The sequence below is a fragment of the Carcharodon carcharias genome, chromosome 21 (assembly GCF_017639515.1).
Source record: "Carcharodon carcharias isolate sCarCar2 chromosome 21, sCarCar2.pri, whole genome shotgun sequence".
Taxonomy (NCBI): Eukaryota; Metazoa; Chordata; class Chondrichthyes; order Lamniformes; family Lamnidae; genus Carcharodon; species Carcharodon carcharias.
Window position 1 is genome coordinate 57,590,604 of NC_054487.1, and position 24,694 is coordinate 57,615,297.

General features: G+C 41.9%; 2 protein-coding genes and 1 long non-coding RNA gene across 13 annotated transcripts in view; 2 read left to right on the forward strand and 1 right to left on the reverse strand.

Moving 5' to 3' along the window:
• Positions 1-6,794: 6,794 nt before the first annotated feature.
• Positions 6,795-13,693, forward strand: lsm8 (LSM8 homolog, U6 small nuclear RNA associated). Of its 2 annotated transcripts, none has more exons than XM_041216464.1 (4): positions 6,795-6,910; positions 10,275-10,315; positions 12,204-12,331; positions 13,376-13,693. In XM_041216464.1, exons 1-4 carry the CDS (start codon positions 6,880-6,882, stop codon positions 13,464-13,466), a joined length of 291 nt encoding a protein of 96 aa, XP_041072398.1. In that variant the 5' UTR covers positions 6,795-6,879; the 3' UTR covers positions 13,467-13,693. The 2 variants fall into 2 exon arrangements, with proteins under 2 accessions (XP_041072398.1, XP_041072399.1); XM_041216465.1 differs by lacking the exon at positions 6,795-6,910 and adding an exon at positions 8,214-8,325.
• A 1,285-nt stretch (positions 13,694-14,978) lies between these two features.
• LOC121293406 lies at positions 14,979-24,239 on the forward strand. 3 transcript variants are annotated; one of them, XR_005946508.1, is made up of 4 exons: positions 14,979-16,645; positions 16,954-17,035; positions 21,148-21,247; positions 23,758-24,239. It is a non-coding gene; the product is annotated as an uncharacterized LOC121293406 (long non-coding RNA). The 3 variants fall into 3 exon arrangements; XR_005946509.1 differs by having other exon boundaries at positions 14,979-16,114; positions 16,409-17,035; XR_005946507.1 differs by having other exon boundaries at positions 14,979-17,035.
• The window catches only part of si:ch211-272n13.3 (ankyrin repeat domain-containing protein 26), a 195,706-nt gene continuing 188,721 nt past the window's right edge, over positions 17,710-24,694 (reverse strand). For 7 of the 8 annotated variants that reach the window (XM_041216457.1, XM_041216463.1, XM_041216458.1 and 4 more), the window contains 2 exons: positions 20,193-20,238; positions 17,710-18,503 (listed from right to left, as the gene is read on the reverse strand). In XM_041216457.1, coding sequence (XP_041072391.1) covers positions 18,355-18,503; positions 20,193-20,238 — 195 coding nt within the window. In that variant the 3' untranslated portion in view covers positions 17,710-18,354. The remainder of the gene's footprint in view (positions 18,504-20,192; positions 20,239-24,694) is intronic. The other variant, XR_005946506.1, reaches the window with a different exon arrangement.

A 24,694-nucleotide genomic window follows, 5' to 3' on the forward strand; every position in this document is an offset into this window, starting at 1 on the left:
TTATGTTCCCAGATTGTGGAAATTCTCTGATTATGTTCATTTTTTTATTTTAGGTTCTTGTTTAGATTTTGAATGACATAGAGAGGTTCAAGGATTTCTCAGTCTTTATATTTCAGCTTTGCCATGAACTGGCCTTTCATTTTTAAGGTTGCCCCACCAGGACCTTGTAATTTGATAATGATGGTTGTAACGAAATCAATTTGAGCCTTTTGACTTAATCTGATAAAACAGAAATCCCTGCTCCTGTGTCTAGTTTAAACTCTGTGGGGGGTGTCCATTTACATTGGGTTTAATACTCTAATACTTGTTTTCAGTATCATTTACTTTCCCCAGGAAAATTAATTCCTTTGCTTTGTGGTTATTCTACTTCTTGTATGTTGCACTGCTTTCCAATTTTTCACCCCCTTTTACAAGTTGTCAGTGTTTTCGAGCAACAAACTGTTTTGAAGTGGCCTATTTTTCCACAGCTGTGGCACTCTGCCCCCTCCCGCCACACCAAAGACGTTTCAAAAAGGCAGTTGGTGCGCTTTTCCCCATTTTAGCAGGATTTGACTTTGGCATGCTTTCTCTTTTATGGCCTACAAACTGAATGGTCCCACTCAATCTCCACTGGACCTCTCCTTCCCCACGAACAAATACCTGATTTTGTTTTCTGAGTTCTGTTTGCCTCGCAATCTACACTGCTTTTATTAGTGTTAAATTCTCTCTTGTCTGGAAGAGATCTGATAATGCTTCATCTGGGAATATGACTATGATACTTTTGCGAATCAGCTCATCCTTTAAAATCCCATAATCACGGTACCCTGAGATCATTGATGGACGAATCCATGCCTTTGCCTGATCTTTGCTTTCTTTTATTAAATTTAGCCCTCTCTATTATTAAATTCTGACAGTCATTGGAATAAGAGTAGAAAGCATGCAGGGCTTCTTCATAAGAAGTTGAAGTCTCATCAACCCTCTGGCTTGCTATCATGCCATCAGTGAAAGATCCTAAAGTAGTACTGACCTGGTCTTTTTTATCATTTTTGTGTAATCCTGAAGCAGTTTGGTACCTTGTGAATATTTGTCTCCAGTTGTCCCAGCTCTGGGCCTGTTCTGATTCTTCTGCACTCTGAAATGGTTCTGGGAGTGGTGATGTGGATTCTATGCTTCTGCTGAGCCCTGAATTGTTACTGCTTCTGTGCTGCTGCTTGCTGCTTTGAACCTGTGCTCACAGCTGTCCAGTCTCTGGCTCTGTGTCTCAGTTTGTAGTTGCTGCTTCTGTGGTGTTCTGACTTCTTGACTTAATGTTTTTTTCTTTTGTCTTTCCTTCGAAGATTTCTTTTCTTGCCAGTTCTGTATCTTCTCTTTAAAGTCTGCTGGGTCTTTTACTCATGACTGCCATGTTTTGTTGTGTGGTTGGAATCTAGACAGGGATTGTCTATTCTCCCAAAGCATGCTGCTTGAGTCTGTCGTTTCTCAAAATCATTACTCTTTATACACAGCAAGCATTGAGTATTGGACCTTTAAATGAGGTTGGAGCTTCTCCCTCTTCCAGGTGTTTCTTATTTCTCGGTCATGTAAGCTAACTTAATTATCGTAGTAGTAGGGTGTTCAGGTCTCAAAGGGTTAATGTGGGACTAGGGAAATAGTACCACCCACATGATGATGTAAAGGGAGTCACTTGACTAGTAGTAGTAGTATTCTGGTAGTAGTCCGAATGGAGATAACTCATGGCTTGGACTGAAGAAGCCCAGTGTCTTGCATATCTGTACATAGTTATGTTCTACAATAAATAGTTACTGTTCAGACTCTATGCTTCTGAACCTCTTCCTTAGACAACCACAACAACATACAACAGCAGACAAAGGACCCCGAAATCTCCAAAAATAAAAATTGAAAATTACAATCTGACCTGAAAAAAATGCACCAGAATAGACTTTGAAGAAACAGTTGGAAATCTCCAGGAAAGCTCCATAACAGATATGGAGGCTAAGAGGCAGAGAAGAAATCAAGAAGGATGCCATAGCACGTGGAGGACTGTTGAAAATTTCGAACAAAAAGCAGAGTCAAAGAACTTAGTGATGATTGAGGAAGGGTGAACAAATTTTAAAAAATGTTTAAAAAAGCTTCTAAACAAGGCGCAGTAACCAGGCGGTTCTGGGAGACAATTCATTTTTAAGTGTGTAGCTTGAAACATGCCACAGCCTAGGTCCAGATTTGACACCATAAAATGTGGCAACTGTGTGGTGAAAAAAAATAAAAAAAATCAGCTACTAAATTTGATCCTCCAGAGACAACAAAGCTGTTAATTGGCCTTAAAAATCATTTCAACAATTTTTCCTGAAATTGGCTAAGTAACCACAATGGGTGTGCGAAAAACCCCAATCAGTGGGGGAAAACTCAATTACTGCAGAGCACCATTAAAAAAAATATAAAACAAGCTTCCCCTGAGCTGAAAATAGCGACGGATTCAAAGTTTACTTTGCCAGAATGATTTGGGCAGATGGAAGGACCAGACCAGAATTGGGCACTATGGAGGAGGAGATCTTTAAGATACAAAATGCATCAGGATTAAACAATAAATCAAAGGCTGAGCAAGTCAAGACATTATTATATTCAACTGGTGCAATTGCTGATGATCTGATAGTCAGACAAGGCATTAATGAATCATCTCTCAAATTTGAAGAGGTCATAAAATCCTTTAACCAACAGAGTATTAAAATTTTGGAAAGAGTAAAGTTTAATAGAAGAGTCCAAAAGCCTGGAGACGCTGTGGACACCTTCACCAACGATTTGTATCGGTTGGCTGAAGGCTATGAATAGGGTGATCTTAAGTCTGAGCTGATACAAGACTGTATAGAAGTAGGGGTAACTGATAATGTTCTTTCTGACCTGCTTCAATCCAAATAAGATCTAACTTTGGAGAAGGTGATACAGATCGTCAGACAATCTGAGGTCCATCAGCAAAGTAGATCCATATTGAGAGAGGAACATAAACCATGGTACAGAAAACCCCCAATGATGGTAGAGCTCATTGAACAATGAAATGCAAAATATACTCCAGGGCAAAGAAGATTGTATACAATTAAAACTCAAGATGGTGGTAAACCATGCCAGCGCCATGGTGCCAAAATGCCTCAGATGCGTCAAGTGTCCTGCAAGCACTGCAGAATGCTTCCACTATAAAAGGCTAGGACACTTTGAGAAAATGTGCAGATCAAAAACCTCTAAACATGCAGAGGATCAGCAGGGAATCCTTGCACAAAAAGCCATCAACAAAATAGAAGTGTTATAAGATGAAGAACAACAATGCTTCCTAGGCTAGATTAAAATTCCCAGATATACCTTCTCAATGCTGAGATATGCGTCAATGGACACATCACAAATTTTAAATTAGACACAGAGGCAAGTTTAACAGTCCTGTCCAATAGAGAACAGTGGCTAGCTAACCTCTGGCTGCGGACAACAGACACCCCATTATATGGCCCGGGAGGAATCAGACGACCAGTTGTAGGCACGCTTCTAGACTGCTCTAATAAAGGAACAAGCAGATACTGGAGATGCTATATGTGATTCGCAATCATGAATTTTCTCTCCTGAGCTGAGATGCCTGTGTTGCCCTCAACCTCATCAAAACAGCGGAAGATGTCAAGGAACAGACAGTCATCGAGTATACCAAGTTGGAGACCCTCAAACCGTCCAATAGTGCTGATGACCTCGACTGGGACGTCAGTGTGGAATTTTCGACACTCTTTTCTGACGCAGATAATCCAGTTCCTTTCCAAACGGATGAAGGTAACCCAAACAGACCAGCTGGATCAACAAGTACCTGAGTGTGACCATGACCCTTCATCACTCAATGAATCATTAGAGAGGAACAAAGTCAAAACCAAGGTGATAGGAGTTGCTGGTACAATCCCGTATTCATCTGTCAATATTGACCCCTTAGTAAGTGCATTCACAACAATCCATCCACCAGAACTGGTGGCCTAGGTGCAAATAACCAAATGATTTCAGAACGTGAACGGGACTGAATCAGATGAGATCTACCTCTCCTACATTAGAGGATACTGACCTTCCTATCACATCAGGGTTATTGCAATTGGAGAGACAGCAGAAAAATAATCAAACACTTTCCTCACCTCAGGAGACCACAATCCAGGATTGTCCAAAACTTCAGGAACCAGGGGCTACATGCAGTCATTACAAAGCACGGTGGATGAAATTGTTAAAAAAAGCCAGCGTCAATTCAATGAACAAAGATAGGGAACATAGTAAATGTAAAGACAGGGATAAACCCATGACATCTGACCATGAAAGGGAAACTATAGACAGGGGAAAGTACAATAGCAAGGAGAGGAAGAAAAGATCAAGTGTTCAACCTCAAATAAACAGAATACCTAATACTGCAGCTTCTACTGAAGAACAGCCAAGTCAGAACAAAGAGATTCAAGTTGAGACTACCATCCTCCAAGCTTCAAAAGAACACAATCAAAGAAAGTTGTAAAACCTCCAGACTATTTAAACTTGTGAAGTCAGAGACTTGGGGGAGAAGGGGTAGCATATAAATATAAATGTAAATAAATTTGGATAAAGACTTGGGGGGAGATGTAGTGTTAGGATTCAGGACTGAAATGGTTAATTTGGGGCTGGGGAAACAGCACTGCCTACATGATGATGTAAAAGAAGTCACATGACTAGCAATAATGTGGTTGTAGTCTGAATGGAGTAGCTCATGGCTTGGACTGAAGAAGCCTACTGTCTTGTAGATCTGTACATAGTTATGCTCTACAATAAATAGTTACTGTTCAGACTCTATGCCTCTGAACATCTTAGCGAACTACAACATCATATAACAATTATCACATCAGCATCATTAATGCTTCTGGTATTAACCCTTTATTCTGTATGTCCCAACAAAAAGGTCCATCCTGCTGCCTGTGTTCGACCCTTGCATGGGTGCCAACTGATTTCCCTTTCATAGCTTTTATAAAGATGTGAAAAAGTCTCCAGAGTCCCTAAACGTTGCAAATGATCAACTAAAGTACATGCTTAAGAAAAAACCACAAGCAGACACTTTACATGGAAACCAACTCATATAACATAAATGTAGTAACATTTACAAATAGCGGGCAAATCTGTACAGGTGTGTTTGCACTGGGAATGTTGCGGGCTAGTGTTAGGGCCGCACTGTATTTTGTGATGTACAGTACCCCACTTCATTTTCCTGTGCCACCCATGCATGTAAAACATGAGGAGGGAAGTAAAGCAGCAAAATGTCTGGCTGCCACTATAGGTTAGAGGGATGACCCTATTTTTGCAGATCGGGGAGAAAACAACACTCCTGTAAAAGTGGCAGATTAAGCTGCATGAAAGGAGGTGGCAAAAGATTGTAACGTTGACAGGATTGCTCCTTTCCTGGCATCTCCCTGACTCAGCTTCTTTGCTCTGCAATAACGTCCTTTGTCAGCCATTGGCATATCTTGCTCTACTCTCCCAGTCTCCTTTCTTCCACAATTTATGTTCCACAGGTTGTAAAGGTGAGAGCATTTTATTCCAGACTAAGAGTTTAAAATTACTTGTGTACAGCTCATTGCCCATCTCCCAATCTTGCTTGTTCATTGATTTCACTGTGCTCCTTTCAATGCTGGAGCTCTGCTCAAATTTAATTTCCCAGTCCAGGACTATGCTGTTCTACTATAGTGTATGACTCGACTGCTTTAACTCCACTTGTTATATAGTCACCTCAAGTTTTGAAGTAACTTCTCCAGTCTTCAGCCCATCTCCCATCTGCTGCTGTTTGGTGCTGAACTTCTGACTGTACTTCACTACAGTTTTTTCAGCTTTACTTTGCTGCCTCGAGGTCCTGGCCTTGACTGGGCTTAAGTTCATTTTTCCACAGCTCAGCACCTTATTGTGACCTTCAATATTGCTGCCATTTTCTATGGAGTATATGTTTTGCTGGGTCATTTCAATTCTAGGATCTGGCCTGTTGGTATGTCCTCAATTTTCTGCTCGCTGTTGGAAATATTTTCACTCTACAATAGCTACTTCTGATCTGTTTCTACTAGTTCCCGTCATACTTTGGATTCTGCCCTACACTGTTACCTCTGGACACCTCTGAGGATCTATTCTTGCCTCCTCTTATTTCACATTGGCATGCTGTCCTTTGAAGAGGCTGAGAGATTTAGGAGGAATTTTAGAGTTTGGGGTCTAGACAACTGAAGGCATAGCTGCCAATGGTGATGGTGATGGCATCCATCTGTCTCAGGAGATGATTGACTGCACCCGGGTATGTTACTTCTGTATTGAACATGCCTGTTATGGCTGTTGAGGCCAATTCATGAGTGGCAGTCCCTTATACAGCTGGCACAGAGGGATATACCATTTGCTTAAGGTCGATTGATGTTTTTTCCTCTTTTCCACCATCTGGTCATTTTTTTGTCCACTACTTTTACCACGCCCTTCATGACTGCTTGCCTCCAGGCACTCTGGTCAGCAGCGAGGACTTCCCATGCATCGACTCTGATCCCAATCAACTTGAGGTCTCGCTTACAGAGAGGGGAGAGAAGGAGGGAGTGAGGAAAGGAAGAGGAGGTGGAGGGGTGGAGTGAGGGGGAGAGGGTAGGAGGGAGGGTGGAAGGGGGAGGAGGAAAGGAGAAGGGGGAAAGGGGTAGGGGGTAGCTGTAGGGGAGGGGGAAAGGGGGAGGGGAGGGGGAAAGGGGGAGGGGAGTGGGAGAGGGGGAGTGGGCGAAGAGACACTGCTGTTAATGTCGATCTTCCATTGATCGTGTCTGGCTGCTCGTTTCTCGGTTTTCGGCTGCTCGGCTCTGATTACCCAGCAGCCCTGGCGGTGCGAGCGGGAATTTCCGGCCGGAGCCGCCGCTCAGCGACAACATGACGTCGGCCCTGGAGACTTACATCAACCGTATCCTGCAGGAGGAGAGGGCCTGGGATCTCCGGGTGGTGGGCGGGGGCGGGGGAGGGTGTCGAGATGGCCCGGGGATTTGGGGGTTGGGGGGAGGAGATGGCCCAGGGATTGGTGGGGGGGGGGGGGGAAGAGGAGATGGCCCGGGGGTCGGGGGTGGGTAGTGGGGAGGAGATGTCCCGGGGATTGGGGGGAGGAGATGTCCCGGGGATTGGTGGGGTGGGGGGGGGGAGGAGATGGCCCGGGGATTGGTGGGGGGGGGGGGGCGGGGGAGGAGATGGCCCGGGGATTGGCGGGGGGGGGAGGAGGAGATGGCCCGGGGATTGGCGGGGGGGGGGGGGGAGGAGATGTCCCGGGGATTGGTGGGGGGGGGAGGAGATGGCCCGGGGATTGGTGGGGTGGGGGGGGGGAGGAGATGGCCCGGGGATTGGTGGGGTGGGGGGGGAGGAGATGGCCCGGGGATTGGTGGGGGGGGGGGGGGGGGGGGAGGAGATGGCCCGGGGATTGGTGGGGGGGGGGGGGGGGGGGAGGAGATGGCCCGGGGATTGGTGGGGGGGGGAGGAGATGGCCCGGGGATTGGTGGGGGGGGGGGAGGAGATGGCCCGGGGATTGGTTGGGGGGGAGAGGAGATGGCCCGGGGATTGGTGGGGGGGGGGGGGGGGGAGATGGCCCGGGGATGGGGGGGGGGGGGGGGGGGAGGAGATGGCCCGGGGATTGGTGGGGGGGGGGGGGGGGGGGGGAGGAGATGGCCCGGGGATTGGTGGGGTTGGGGGTGGGGAGGAGATGTCCCGGGGATTTGGGGTGGGAGGGGGGAGGAGATGGCCCGGGGATTTGGGGTGGGAGGGGGGAGGAGATGGCCCGGGGATTGGCGGGGGGGGGGGGGGGGGGGGGAGGAGATGGCCCGGGGATTTGGGGTGGGAGGGGGGAGGAGATGGCCCGGGGATTTGGGGTGGGAGGGGGGAGGAGATGGCCCGGGGATTTGGGGTTGGGGGGGGGGGGTGGTGAGGAGATGGCCCGGGGCTTGGGGGGAGGAGATGGCCCGGGGCTTGGGGGGAGGAGATGGCCCGGGGCTTGGGGGGAGTAGATGGCCCAGGGATTGGGGGGGGGAGAGGAGATGGCCCGGGGGTCGGGGGTGGGGGGGTGGGGTGGAGATAGCCCGGGGGTCGGGGGTGGGGAGGAGATGGCCCGGGGTGGGTGGAGGAGTGCGGTGTTGGGATGAGATTGTTTTATGTGGAGAGATTACACTAGGCATTTTATTTCCTAGAATTTAAAAGAATGAGACATAATCTCATTGAAACATAAGATTTAAAGGGGTTTAACAAGTTGTTTTCCCCTGACTGGGGGCATAGCCTCAGAATAAAGTGTTTAACTATTTAGGACTAAGATGACAGATTTCTTCATGTTGTCAACATTTGGAATCCTCTTGCAGAGAGCAATGGATGCTCGGTCATTATATCAAGACTAATAACAATAGATTTTTAGATATTAAGATAATCAAGGGATTTGGAGATATGGCAGGAAAGTAGAGCTGAAGTTGAAGATTGACTGTGATCATATTGAATGGTGGAACCAACTTGAGGAGCCAAATGGCCTACTCCTGTTATTTCTTATCATCTCACTTAAGACATGCCCCTCCCTGTAGCTTAAACATGTGGGTGTAAATGGGGATTGAAGTCTTCAAATTTATTTTAACAGTTTTAGTGAAATTTAAATGCAAGATTGCCCTTGGAAATCTAGAAGAGTTGAATATTATTTTCCATGTAAATTGACACAGGAGTTGGATGGTATAATAATTTTAAGTTACTGAGACAAAACATATAGTTTTGTTTGGTGTGGTGGAAGATTCTGGTATTGTAGTAGTGATATTTCTGCTCTATAGTAATGGCCTATTGAATATTATAATGATTCTGTATCATGGTGGTGTTTCCAAATGACTGTCATGCTTTGCCATTATATAGTGGTCATATTTGCAATGTTATTGTTCTGTTTTCCTTGTACGCTGAAACATTAGCAGTAAAAATGACACTGCAGCATGGTAACAGAATTTTTCTGTCAGTCAGTAGATTGAGAGTATTTCGGTTGGCCTGGTCTTGTACATTGAATAACTAACTTTTTATTCAAAGCTGCTGCTCACATTGTTGTTACAGATCAGATGTAGAATGGTAGAACATGCTCAAGACTCTGGCCTACTCCTGTTGCTATGTTCCTTATATACAATTCAGAAAGTTGGCTGATATTTATCTTTATATCTGTGCATCGGTTAGAAATAGGCTCAAACCTTTTTGTATGTGTCCAGTAACTTTCATATGAAGATCCAGTGTTGTCTTTTGCATTTTCTGTTTAAATGTTTTCAGTTCAATATTTATCTAGTTTACTCTTTTTTGTGGTGACAGGTGTTGGAATAATTGAGGGATATGGTGAGTTGGTGGAGGTGAATGATCAAAAATGCCTACCTAGGGCAGCCTCAATAAAGTTTATTGATTGTTTTCTGATTTTTAGACTAAAATTCAAAATTTTGTTTTGATTTCCACTTTGTGCTGAAAAGGTACAGTCACTCAATAACAATTTGCAGCTCTATGACATCGTTAATGTAGAAAATGGCCCAGCGCATCTGTCAGAGAACCTAAAACAATGGTGGAAGAATTAGAGAGGATGAAAAGTGTACTTAAAAAGATAGGTTTGAGGATTTTAAAGACAGGGAGTAAGGGAGATGGTAGTGTTCAAGAGTAGCAAAGAGATCACTGAGGGTGGAACTGGGGGAGGGGTGCGTGCACAAGAGGTCAAAGTAGGAGGGCTGTAGGATGCATAGAGTGGGGGAGGCCATATGTGTATTTGTGACTGAGGATATGGATTTTGCCTCTTGATGTTTTGGAAAAAACGCCATTGAATGCTGACTGACATGAGAGTGGTAGAAAACTGGGATCTAGGTGGTGGAAGTTTGAATGAGTTGATGTTGAGAAGGGTAGAGGCCAGTGAAGGACCATTGGAGCAATTGATTCCAGAGGTAATCAAAGCTTGAATGGGGATTTCAGCTGCAGTAGGAGTGAAATAAGAGGGGAGATGAATGATATCATGGATATGGCATTATGTTACCTTGGCAACAGATTGGATATGGGTTGAATCCAACACTGAGGTTATGCGGTATTTGGTTCACCAGAAGGCTGAGGGATGGGGTTGTGGTTAGGAGGGTGGTGGTAAAATGTGGAATTTTTGGTTGAATCTTCTAAATGTAAAGTTCTGGCGTATCCACTAATTGTCAGGCAACACGAGAAAATTGGAGGTAGCTGTGGAGTTGAGGGTGGAGGTCATGCTGGATGTTAGCAAAAATATGGAAATTTATCTATTCCTTAACTTGAGTCTTCAGGTACTGTTGCAGTCGTTACAGCAGATGGAAGAATGATTGTGGTGAGTTAACCTTCATTTTGGAGATCTTACTAATGAAGTATAAAACTTGGTTATTGATATCTCGGCTGTGGAATTCCAATGGAAAAATAAAAATAATCAAGTTGTTCAAGGTTCACATAACCACAGTTTGTAAGGAAGACTTCAAATGAACCGGTGGACTATGGCCATCCAGCTTTATACTTGAGATTGGGATCTGGTCAACCAGTTGGAGAAATTCTCTGATGATGTTTTACATACTGGACCTGTGCAGGACAGGTTTCACCAGGCTCGGGAGTATGCAGAGCCGCAAGTTTTACAATTTGCTTCCCGTGCACATGTAGGGCAAAAAAAATTGAGGAGCAGCCTGCTCAAATAGTGAATAAGGTTACAACCACTGGTGCTAAATATAAATCTGGAACACTTTCATCCTTGTTACAGTGTAGACAGTCAGGGCATTTATAAAAACTGGTTTTTGAATTTGTTTGAAGCTACCACACTGTACAGCATTCCTCAGCTCTGTGCTGATGCTGGGAAGGATTGCTGAATACACAGCCATCCACTGGTGGTATTCACCTATGGTGATTGGCAAATGGTCCTCTGGGTTGTATCCTCCTGGAGGACGAGGTGAGGAAGTACAGTCTGTGCAGTAGTAACAAAAACATGGGAGACTGTTCCCTCTCTTGTATATAGTAATTATTAATTGGAAAAAATGACCACATTTTAATTTATACTTGCTACTGAGCATTTTTAGTTTGGATGGGCAGTTCATTGTTTCTTGTGTGCATATAGGGAGGGGGCATGGGGTTAAGTGGAAGAAAGCACTTGGAATAGATATTCACAGCTGCCCCCTTGACCTTTCCATCTTGTGGGGCCTTGCTACCCCCATCATATCAGTCATAGATAAGGCCATATCTGATCTCCTCTTTATCACTTTCACCCACACACTGTTCCACCCTGAATGGGAATAAGCAAATAACTATTTCAGCTGATAGAGGTATGTTGGGCTAAATAGCCTCCTGTCGTGTAATTTATGAATTAAGGAGAAGGAAGAAGCTATGGAATAACATCAGATAACTAAGTATTAATGAGAGCGACATTCTTCTTCTTAGGTGAAGTTATTTTATTTTTCCCAGCTTAATATATTCCTGGGCATTTAAAAAAAAAGCCCATTGCCTTAATTTGTTGCCTATGCTGCTTACTGGTTTAAAAAATGAGATCTTGCTTACTTTAATTCATCATGGACCCCTTTAGTAGCATGGCTCCAGAGTATTTGGAAATTATGGCATTGAATTAAAGTTGTTTTTATATTGGGTAGTTAGTTTTGTTGAAATTCAATTCAGTAATCTATATTAACCCATAGCCTGGTGAAAATGTTTGTGGCTGCTGATACCACTTGCATGGTTGACAACCTTTGAAACCAACTTCTGCCTCCCTGTCTTGGCATCTGATTCTTCAGTGCCCTCCTCCCATACCCCCTCCCCACTCACTCCAATTGCTACCCCCAACCCAAATGTCACTTATAAACAGCTATTAGGTGTCTGCTGCTCATTTGCTCAATGATAGTGAGGCCAGAGGCTTCAGGTCAATTTGTTCAGGATCAATGCCTGCTCCTATAAGCTCAAAAATGGGCATACTTGATTTTCAAGCCTATGCCTCAGAAAACCTTGATTATGCCAGGATTTTTTTTCTCCTCCATAGCTATTTTTCACTTATCATGCAGGCACCAGCAAAGATCTATTTAATTTGGGTTGTGGACTCAGTTTTATTGCTGTCATAAATGGTTAATTTTGTGAAATCTTATGAGATTTTGGTAAAATAACAGGTTACTGTTATTTAAAATAACGGGAGCTTAGACTTTACACATAAATGTGTGGAATTATGAACAAATTTCAGTTGCTTCTTATCACAGGGAACCTTAAAGGGATTTGACCAGACAATCAACCTAATCCTGGATGAGAGTCATGAGCGAGTATTTAGTTCACAACAAGGAGTGGAACAAGTAGTACTTGGCTTGTACATAGTGAGAGGAGACAATGTGTAAGTGTTTGGGGATTACATTGATTCTTTTACCAATGATGTCCTGTATTATAATCATACCACTATAAAAGTCTTGATGTACCAACTGCTGTCTTTGAATTATTCGTAACATTTTAAACTAATCAAGCTTTATATACTAATCAAAACCAGCCCTCTTGATTGGCACCCTGTCCACCACCTTCAACATCCCCTCCCTCCTCCACCGATGCACAATGGCAGCAGTCTGTACAACTTACAAGATGCACTGCAGCGACTCACCAAGGCTCATTTGACAACACCTTCCAAACCCGCAACCCCTATCACCTAGAAGGACAAGGGCAGGAGAAGCATGAGAACACCAACACCTGGAAGTTCCCCTTCAAGCCACACACCATCCTGACTTGGAATTATATTGCTGTCCCTTCACTGTCCCTGGGTCAAAATCCTGGAACTCCCTCCCTCACAGCACTGTGGGTGTCTCTACACCACATGGACTGCAGCAGTTCAAGGCGGCAACTCATCACTACCTTTTCAAGGACAATTAGGAATGGGCAATGAAAACACTGGCCTAGCCAGCGATGCCCACCTTCCTTGGAAGAATAAGAAAAATGTTTGTTGTATTGGCCTTTATGTTTTCTACAATTTTAACAAGTTAGAAAACAGAAATTTAATTTGGCATGGTGGGAAAAATGTGTTAATTAAGTATAAATAACAAAACTACTGAAACTTCAGTATTTTCCAGCTTCTGAACTGATGCTGATCAGTAATTGAAGCATAACAACCTCGGGGAACAAAAGAGAAACTTCTTTGAGCATTTGTTATCATGGGTTTTCTAAGCATAAAATAAACAATTAAAATGCGTTGACCATAATTATGGGGCAAAACGACTTTAACTTTGGAGTTTTTCTCTGCTTCTAGTAAATGTGAGAATTTTCTCTACAATACACTGGAAAGTCACTTGTCTAATACTTGTACAGTCGTTTTGCTGGATGAGCTGAAGTGGAATGTTCTAACTAATGCTGCTAAGACTGAATGCATAATCACTATTGACCTCTTGTGTTACAGGGCAGTCATTGGTGAAATAGATGAAGAAACAGATTCTGCATTGGATTTAGGAAACATCAGAGCTGAACCTTTAAATTCTGTGGTACACTGAAAGACGTAAGAACTTTGTGAATGCATGGCTGGCATTGAGGAGAGTGGAAAACTGATGCTTTCACAATAGTGCATGTAGGCAATTTGATGTTTGAAGAATGAAAGAATATTTCCTATTTGAATATTTTTATGTCTTTGTAGTTTTGAATATGTACATAAATATTTCTTAAAACTTGATTGTATCGAGTTCTTACTGATAAAAAAATAAACGTAAAATACAATTTTAAACTAAATGCAGTATTGATTAATTGTATGTTAACAAGTTTTTCCTTTTGCTCAGCCCCAATCATTTAATTGAGCAATTTTAGTTAAATATTCTCTGTGAAGTAATAAATTCTTACAACCAGAGTCCAATTTCCGTAATTACAAACTGGTCAGTAAAATTTAATTGCTTGTATTGGCTGGCAGTTTAATGCCTTGTATGTTTCTGTAACAAATAGAGACATAATATTTCATTTATTATACTTCCATATCCTTTACTTTCTTTAATGCCCATCTTATAAAATAATCCTACTCCAAAATGTTCATTTGTTGCTGCTTTAATACCTCCCCAAAAAATCAGAAATTAAATGCCTAGATCTTCAGAAAAATTCTATGCATTTTCAGGTTCCTGGCCTGTGTTCCTATTTTTGGTCTCAATGTCCCTGGCCAATGTCAATGCATTGTTTCCAAAAGAGCTCAATTTTGATACCAGCACCACCAGTCTACATCAATGTGACCTGTGCTCTTTTTTTTGAAAAGCTGTGATTTGGTATTTTTTTGCATGATTTCTTAAAATTTCTGTAAAATATTTTGAATATAATCAGTGCTAAATCATGCCAAGTTAGTACCAGAAAACACAAGTCAGGTGGTATAGGAACTCATTTTACAGTGGCAATATCTATGTAATTATACACACACATGACCTGTTTGTGTTTTTCCTATGTAATTCTATGAAGATGGGAACTGTGTGACTGCTCTGTGCCTCAACTCCATATTTCTTCGAACCACAGATAAACATCTACTTTAAAATAAAGATAGAATTCAAAAGTGTAGCTAACAGATCTCACAAAATATGGAAGGACAAGACTATTCAGCTTTTCATACTTGATCCTATCCCAGACTACTTACAATTTACTTTATCATGGATTCTCTGACTTATAATCTTAAAGGGAACGAGCAATCAGGTAAAACTTAAGAAAACACATTAATTGATCCTTGTTTGTGAGGGATAGTGGATTTCTTGTGATTTATGGGGGGAGGATTTATGAAATTGATTTAATATTTTACATAACTAAGCAGACATCCTCTTGAATGATGAAAATGAATCATTGATGAGAGGCACTCCTCTCCCTATCCCCTCAGTTATTGGACTTTTCATCCCGTGGAGTATTTACAACAAAGGGAAAGGAGAGCTGCAGCAGGACCTGGTGTCTTGGAACATATCTCTCCCTTCACGTACCATGCCCCGAAAGAGTGTTGGCGACCATGGACTTCTGTGTTGGTACATGGCTGTGTTTGGCAAGGTACTGCATTGGTTTGCCATTGCCTTCTGCAGATGGTTGACTAGGAGTTCCTCTTCCACCAATAGCAGGTGGTATGTTGGAAGGATTTACAAGTTGATATGCAACCTATTTGGCCACATTATGAATGTACCTTTCTTGGCCAAGTGCTGGAGTGGGATTTGAACATAGAGCATCTGGCTCAGTGGCAGGGACTCTACTACTGTACCACAAGATCTTTGTGAAGGACTAACAGCAAGTAAAAAGGACTAAGCTCCATTACATTAAGATGTAGTATATAAAATGGGCGAAATTACATACGTTACCTTGAAGAAAATTGCACTAAAGCTGTGCTTAGCCGTAGAGGAATATAACTGGCTTTGGGTCTATCCCTTGAGATTAATCCATTAAATAGTTACCCTAGATGTGAGAAATCAAGTTGAAATGGCAAAAGAGGCAGGAAGCAGTGCTGAGGTAAGGTAAAAGGTTAACTTTATTGCAATGGTAATGGGGACGTCTGAAAGTGTGGGGGCTGCAGAACTTAAAACGAAAATGCCTTTTTGTAATCTTCAAACTTGAAAAGTCGACTTTAAAATGTTGAGAAAATGAAGAACCAATACTCAATAAGTGAGATACAGCTGTATAATCCTCACAGAACTTGATGTTCACAACAGGGAAATAAGGGTTGCCAAAAAGTTTGGAGCCACAGTTTTGATTAGGTAGTTAAATTATTAGTTTGGTTACCCTGGGGATGCAGACCTGGTGTTTACTTTGAGAATCTCTTGAACACAATGGAACAATACTAGTTTTAATGTAATGTACAAGAGTGCAATTTATTTTTTCATTAGCAGGACAAAAAAATCCACAATTGTAACAATAATGGAACAGGACTTCTTCTGTGCTGGACACTTACACAACTCATCCTGTCACAATTCCCAGGTTATAGAAATAAAGTGGTTGGTACCATGTCAAATTGGCATAGCTGGGTGACCTATGAGGGGAAGGAAGAAATGTTGACATTTGCAAACTCTGGATCCAAGTGCTGAAATGTCTGGCTGCAGATCATTTAGAAGAGTTGACTCCCTTCTAAGGGCTGCTTTATGACTTGATGCAAATAGAAAACCAGCTGTTTCAAAATTGGAGGTTCCACTTCAGATATTAGCTTCATGTAAGTACCAGTTTCTTTTTAATTAATCACAGGCTGTGGGTATTGCTGACAAGGCCAGCATTTATTGACCATACCTAATTTCCCTCGAGGTGGCGGCAAAGAGTTGCCTTCTTGAACCGCTACAGTCTGTGTGGTGAAGTTCCTCTCAAGATGCTGTTAGGGATGGAGTTCTAGGATGTTGACCCTTCAACGATGAAGGAATAGTGATATATTTTGAAATTAGAATGGTGTGGGATTTTATGGGGAACTTGGAGGTGTTGGTGTTCCCTGAACCTGTTGTTGTTCTTGTTCCAGGTGGTAGAGGTTATGCATTTGGGAGGTACTGTCAAAGAAGCCTGATGAATTGCTACAGTGCATCTTGTACATGCCGCATCCTCATTATTCAGTGCCCCAACGGCGAAGGGAGTGAATGTTTGTGGTGAATGGAGTGCCAATCAAGTGGGTGGCTTCATCCTGGATGGTGTCGAAATTCTCAAATGTAGTTGGAGCTGCCCTCATATAGACAAGTGGAACTGAATGCTACAAACATCAGTAAACACCCTTACTTGTGACTTTATGATGGAGGGAAGGTTGTAAATAAAGCCTAGGACACTGCCCTAAGAAACTCATACAACAATATCCTGGGACAAAGATAATTGGCCTCCCATGACCACAACAATTTTCCTTTATCTTAGCAGGTTATGACTCTATCAGGTTATTGTTAAGTGCCACTTAGTAGCACTGTCGACATCACTTTGCTGTTGACAGAGTAGATCTTTAGGGCATTAATTAGCCAGACTGATTTGTCCTGCTTTTTCAGGACAGGATGTACCTGATCAATTTTCCACTTTATCTTGTAGATGCCAGTATTGTAGCTGTACTGGAACAGCTTGGCTATGGGTGTGGATAGTTCTGGAGCAGAAGTCTTCAGCATTACAGCAGGTATGTTGTTGTGGTCCATTGCCTTTACTGTATCCAGTGTGCTCAACCTTTTGATATTATGTTGATAGAATTGAATTGGTTCAGAATGGCTTCTGTGAGGGTGGGACTTTAGGAGGAGGAGGCTGAGATGATTTCTGGCTGAGGATGGTTGCAAACACTTCAACCTTGTCCTTTGCACACAGGTGCTGGACTCCATCATCATCGGCGATGGGGAAGTTCAAGAATCATTACCAATATTATGGAACTTATGTAGTGTTCCTAACTCTGGTGATTGTTTCGTGCCCAGGGCCCATACACTAAGACATTCAGGAATTAGTCAATAACAATTACCTAACTTAGGTGAGCAAAATCCAATTGCTTGATTTTGTAGGTTATCCTTCCCAATGAAACTGCTCAACCGTGTTGGAATCTGACTTAATGTAATTATAACAGATCACATTCCTTCTTTTATAAGAGGTAAGCACAACCTCTGAATTGGAAGAGGAGTCTTTATGAAGATCGAAGGAAATACCCACATAAATCCTTCGGTCCAGTTGTTATTGCTTCATTCACTCAGTTGGAGGCTTTTTGCACAGCCAGAATTTGAGGTAAACAAATAAAACTGAGTTCACTAGCTCTCTTAGTTATGATATTAGTGTTCAATAATGAATATTCATGAAATTAAACATCATGTCTCAGAAATAAACATTAACATTTAATGTTGAAATAGTTGTGCAATGCCTTTACTGTATGTACCAAAACACAAGTCTATAAAGTCTTGGCACTATTTTACAAGATAAACTAGTGTACAATACTGTATCACAATGGAATGGACGTTACCCCATAGGACATTTTAACCGAGCTAAGTTCACGAAAAGCCAACTTTACAACAATGTGTGACAACAATGTTCTTTGATAAAATACTTGTAGCTTGTGCAATTTCATACACTGTAACTCAGATTATGGAATGTTCAATTAATTGGACCTTGTTCAATAGTTGTAAGACACTGACATAGGGGTAAAATGGTCCCTAAATGAGACTATTAGAATTGGTCTGGTCAAATGTCATTTGCAACAAATAAAATGAATAGTTCTGTACAATAATTTTAAATAGATATAAAAAGTTCCTCCTGAGCAAATATAGTTGCAGAAATCTAAATGCTGCAAAATAACCTTCCATGTTTTTGTGATCAGTTAATCAAATCATGGAATATTATAACTAAAACAGCATTTTGTACTTGTAAAATTCTCACATTAGATAGGTTTGCAGGAGAACTGTTATTGACCTGTTTTTGTACGGAAAGTTCATAGAATATTTTTAAATAGGGGAACAACACAATTCAAAGCATGTAATTTTTCTTTAGAACTTCCAGATATTGTTCTTTGGCTTTAGTGACAGGGTCCTGATCTTGGTTTATGCTCTTTAGGGAACCAGTAGCAGATCCTAGAGGTGAGACTCGTGTAGATCCTCTATCCAAATCAGCAGTGGCTGCAATGTAGATGTAGAAATTAGTTACCAAATGAATCTGCTCTTATTTTCATATTTCCTGCAATTCTTATAGACTATGCTTGGTCATCCATATTTTCATATCAATTTTATGCTAATATGTTTAACCCAGTTGTGTTATTGATTATTAATACCGAGCAAACTTACCTCTGCGACCTCCCTCAGCCCTACATTCCAGCATGTATCCTCTACTTTTCTGTCATTGGCCTCTTTTACATTCACCCTAATGCCCCTCAGCCAAGCCTGAATGCTGTGCAGGACTTGCTGCACGTGGGCATGGACTGCTCCAGTATTTGAGTCGTCATGAACAGTATTGACAAGTATCAGCAAACATCCTAACTACTGACCTTATGATGGAGGGAACGTTAGTAATGAAGCAACTGAAGATGGATGAGCCTAGGGACACTATCCTGAGGAACTCCTGCAGTGATGTCCTGCAGCTGAGATGATTGGCCTCCAACAACCATAACCAAATTCCTTTGTGCTAAATATGACTCCAAACAGTGGAGTTCTCCCCCACATCCCAATTCCCACTGACTTCAATTTTGCTTGGGTTCCTTGTTGCCACACCATCAAATTCTGCCTTGATGTCAAGGGCACTCAGACTCACCTCAGGAATTCAGCTCTTTTGTCCCTGCTTGGACTGAGGCTGTGATGAGATCTGGAGCCAAGTACCCTTGGCGGAATCCAAACTGAGTTCAATGAGCAGGTTATTGCTGTCTAAGTGCCGCTTGATAGCATTGTTGAACTTACATAGCACTTCATCATTTTTCTGATGATCGAGAGGAGGCTAATGGGCCTGTAACTGGCTGGATTGAATTTGTCCTGTTTTTTGTGGACAGGGCATACCTGGGCAATTTTCAACATTGTCAGGCAGATGCCAGTTTTGTAGCCATACTGGAACAGCTTAGCTAGGGATGTGGCTAATTCTGGAGCACAGGTCTTCAGTACTACAGCTAGGATGTATCCAGTGCCTTCAGCTGTTTCATTATAGCACAGAACAAATCAAATTGGCTGAAGACTGGCATCTGTATCTGTGACCTCAAATTAAGAATGATAGGTCAATGCAGTCCATTTTTGACTGCAATCTTATTAGGCCAGAAGCAAACCTTTAGGGAAGGAATTCTGCCATACTTACCTGGTCTGGCTTATAGTGACTCCAGAACCACAGCAATATGGTTGACTCTTAACTGCCTTCTGAAATGGCTTAGCAAGCCACTCAGTTCAAAGGCAATTAGGGATGGGTAACAAATGCTGGCCTTGCCAGTGATGTCCACATCCTAAGAATGAATAAAGAAAACAAACAGGGTACCTGTCCATTAAAGGAAAAAAGCGGTGATAGTGGGGCAAAAGAGCTATTTTTGCTTACATAATTTGTTATAGCAGTCTTGTTTTCATGTTTCAAGATCAGCACTAATGATTTATAATTGTATAAAAACATGCAACAAAAAGCAATTCTCCTTTACTGCTCCTGCTATTTCACTGTAGAGTTGTGGTCACAAATTACTGGATAATTTGATATCAAATTGCACGAAGAAAAATCTCCAATGGTATTTTTATTCAATTTTGAATGACTGGGTAATTCAATTAAAAAAAAGTAGACTGCATTAATAATTATTCCAGTACTTAACATACAAAAAATGTTTGATTGATATTATGTTTATCTTTTACCTTGTACAAGTTCTTTGGAAATATTTTTTTGCAATGCTTCCTGCATCTGAAACGATAATATTTTAAACAAATTAATGCAACTTAATTAAACGAACCATGGAGGAAGTGCAAGTAAAGCACTAAAGTAGTCAAGAACCAAATATGTATTTAGATCATTTAGAATTCCAAATATTCTAATTAGATAGATCACTAAAGTATAATGATATTTGGGTGCTGGCCCATTCTCATGGGGGATGCCTTAATTGTAGAATGAAATAAAACCGGTAGCATAACTCATGTTTTTGTTTCTTAAAGAACAAGTTAAAATATTTACAGAATTACTTTCTTCCTGAACAGCACTCATACTATCCTGATTCTATCCAATTGGCCTTGCTGAACCAATTTCTACTCCCTTTTTCTGCCCACCTTTAAATGTCTCAAAGTCCCCAAAAAAGTGATAACTACAAAAAAATCAATTAAAATTCTTAGGTTTGTTCATTTGGAAAGTGATGGGACTAGCTGGATCTGAGATTTGATGGGGAAACTTCAAGCCTTGGGTGGGTGAAGAGCTTCTCACATGAGTAGCAGGAAACTTTATGGGCATGGAAAGCTGCTGCCCTCTTTGGAACATGTATATTCTGGACTCCAAATATCTATCATACCAGGTGAGGTGGATATTTCAGACTCAAGGACATTTTAAAGACCTATGGTTCATATAATTGCTTTTAACATTTGGGCCAATTTTATTTTTCTCTACTTCCTGCTGGCACTTGGGCCAGAATTTTTTTGCTCTGTGTGCGTCTGATACACTCGAGTGTGAAATGATGTGCAGTGACGTGGGCGAGTGTCCTGATGTCATCGCACACTCGCATGATATTTCAATTGGCGGGCATGCGTGGGAGTTGGCAGCATGCCCTTTTCTCTCCAATGTCCTCAAATGTGTTGTCACTCACAAATCTGTTCCTATCTTTCCCAGAACTCCACGTTTGAATCCCTCCAATCAGGCTTCCGCCCGCCACAGCATTGAGATGGCTCTTATCAAAGACACAAATAACATCCATGTGACTGTAACAAAGGTAAACTTTCCCTCATTCTTCTGGAACTGTCTGCAGCCTTTGACATACTGACCACACCATCCTCCTTCGACGCCTCTCCACTGTCATCCAGCTGGGTGGGACTGCCTTCACGTGGTTCCTATCTTAACTAACTGTACCCAGAGAATCACTTGCATTGGCTTAATTGGCTTCTCTCCCTGCTCCTGCACCATTACCTCTGGTGTTCCTCAAGAATCCATTCTTGGCCCCTTTCTAGTTCTCATCTACATGCTCCCTCTCAGCAACATTTTCCACAGGCACAGCATTAGCTTTTACATATACACTGATGACACCCAGCTCTATCTCACTACCAGCTCTCTCGACTCCTCCGCTGTTGCAAAATTATCAGACTGTTTATCCAACATCTATTACTGAATGAGCAGAAATTTCCTCCAATTAAATATTAGGAGGACTGAAGCCACAGGTGTCAGTCCCCATTCTAAATTTCATTCTCTAGCTACTGGCTCCATCCCTCTCCCTCCCTGGCAACAATCTGAGATCAAGCCAGTCTGTTCACAGCCTTGGTCTCACATTTGTTCCAGAGATGAGCTTCTAACCTCATATTTGTGCCATCACTAAGACACCCTCAGTAACATCACCTGACTCAGCCCATTTGCTGCTGAAACCCTCATTCATGCTTTCGTCGAGTCTAGAGGGAACGATTCCAATGCACTCCTGGCTGGTCTGCCACATTCTTCCCTCCATAAACACGAGGTCATCCAAAACTCTGGTGCTTGTGTCTTAACTCGCAACAAATTCCATTCGCCTATTACCTCTCTACTCGCTGACTTACATTGGCTCCCAATTAAGCAATGCCTTGACTTTGAAATTCTCATTCTTGTTTTCAAATTGCTTCATGGCCTTGCCCCTCCCTATCTCTGTAATCTTCTCCAGCCCCACAACCCTCCAAAATATTTGTGCTCTTCTAAATCTGGCCTCTTGTGCTTTCCCAGTTATGATTGCACCAGCCTTCATTTGCCTAGGCCCCTGGCATTCCCTCCCTGCCTGTCTACACTGCTTTCCATCTTTAAGACACTCCTTAAAATCTACCTCTTTGACTAAACATTTGGTCATTTGACCTAATATCTCCTTATGTGGCTTGGTGTCATACTTGCTGTTATAATGTTCCTGTAAAGATCTTGGGATGTTTCATTAAGTTAAAGGCACTGTACTAATAGAAGTAGTAGCTGTTGTATTGCCAGGGTCAGTAAGAGCCAGTGGTACCTGATTTGACACTGCCAGATGAGTTGCCACCAACCACTCCTGTAGGCACTTGCACACTTACTTGCCAATGACTGTGGGCTAACAGAGAAGTTGGTTCCTCGATGTGCTAGCTGCTGTAACATTATCTGCAAGTAACTTGCAGCTGATGTTGGGAACATACAAAGACGGAAGTGGTTATCTATGGCCTAACACTCAGCTCTCCTCACAAACATGCTTGGATGTTCACCAATGGATTAGTTGTGTAGTTTAATATGGTTGACACTCCTTACAAGCTCATTACCCAACACCACCTGAATTTCAGCAGCCAATGAGTTGGATCCTGGGTTGCTCAATCACCTGTCTATAGACTATACCCATATCTAAGTTTCTTCTTTCCTAGCACTTTTGACTGTAATACATTGGAAATTTGGGCATGCTCTGTCCATCGCTTTCTGGCCAAAAATCAGAACTGAATACTTCCAGGTTGTGGAAGCACTATTACCGGCATCCTTCCCATGAATTCTTCATAGTTAGCTGTGCCTTTTCCCCATGTATTCATTGTGCTACTGTCAGCCTTATTTCAGTAGCAATCCTCTCACTTTTGAGTCAGCTCTTGCCTCATTCCAGAAAGCTGAGCAGAAGCAGCACTCATTCAGCCCAACAGATCTATGTTTATCAAAACAAAAACAGAATTACCTGGAAAAACTCAGCAGGTCTGGCAGCATCGGCGGAGAAGAGCAAAGTTGATGTTTCGAGTCCTCATGACCCTTCAACAGTTCTGTTGAAGGGTCACGAGGACTTGAAACGTCAACTTTGCTCTTCGCCGCCGATGCTGCCAGACCTGCTGAGTTTTTCCAGGTAATTCTGTTTTTGTTTTGGATTTCCAGTATCCGCAGTTTTTTGTTTTTATTTTTTAGATCTATGTTGATGTTTGTGCCGATGTGAGCTGCCTCCCATCTCATCTCAACTTATCCTTCTGTTCCTTTATCTCTCATGTATTCATCTAGTATCCTCTTAAAAACTTAATTGGCTGTGAAGTGTTTTGGGATGACCTGAAGTGTACATTATTACGCTGCAAGTGTTCTTCTTCATGTCTTGTCCCCTTAGCCTTAGAGAAAACTGCTGATAGGGTAAACTACTTTTCAAAGCAATAAATTTCACAAACACATCATTTTCTTTTCCTTTCACCAATGTCTTCCCTAGACCATTGAGTTTTCTCCTGGAGGTGTAAATAACTATTCAAATTAGCTCAAACTCTAATTGTGTGCTATTTGTGCTTAAACTTTCAGGAGCAATTTTCACAAGTTCTAAATGCTTAGAAAAGGCTTAGAGGCCTGAAGATGAAAGTCAGCCCTGGATTGGATGCAGCTACAATATATCATCTTTTCTTGTAAAAGCCTGCTGGTCATTTATGGTAGATTATGGAACTGGAGTAAATATTCATAATTTAAAAGACACTGTTCTATGCTAAACTGACACAGGGATGAGGATAATTCTTAAAATTAGCAGAAAGCAAAGAAGGGAAATCAAATTGATCAAAAATTTAAATCTGTTCGCTCCAAGAAAAGTATTGCCACCTTGCTGTATTTTGGCCTTTTTTAAACCTAATGTCTGAAGTCATATTAAAGGACTTCAATTTGAACTGAACATTAAATAAAAGCAAAATAGTGTGGATGCTGGAAATCTGAAATAAAAACAGAAAATGCTGGAAAAGCTCAGCATGTCTGGCAACATCTGTGGAGAGAGAAACAGAGTTAACGTTTCGCACCGTATGACCCTCCTTCAGAGCTCTGAAGAGTCGTGTGGGCTTGAAATGTTAACTCTGTTTCTCTCTCCCCAGATACCGTCAGACCTGCCGAGCTTTTCCAGCATATTCTGTTTTTATGTCAATATTAAAAGTTCTGTTCTTTCTGATACCTGCAAAAATTAAGCTTTGCAAGATTAAGCAAATAGTGAAGGGGATGCAATTATGAATCATCTATATACTCTGCATACTCTCACATTTTCAACAGATCTTAAGTCACAAATTGTAACATTGGTATTTCTACTTATCTGTTATAGATGTAAAGTGAAGTTTTAAAGGTAATTTATAGTAGAAAACAGCTCGATACTGAGAGTTGACAGCAAAAGGCGGTCCACGGTACATGCAAATATCTCTTACAATTCCATGCAATGTCAGAAAGAATTATTACTATTTGTAACAGCCTGGGCTACCTCAACAATTTC

Bases quoted from the DNA above. Each gene is read 5' to 3' on its own strand.
- lsm8 (XM_041216464.1), top strand. From the start codon at position 6,880: ATGACGTCGGCCCTGGAGACTTACATCAACC. The intron at 6,911-10,274 runs GTATCCTGCAGG...TTGAGTCTTCAG, and splicing joins CCTGGAGACTTACATCAACC to GTACTGTTGCAGTCGTTACA. The intron at 10,316-12,203 runs GTGAGTTAACCT...TTCTTATCACAG, and splicing joins CAGATGGAAGAATGATTGTG to GGAACCTTAAAGGGATTTGA.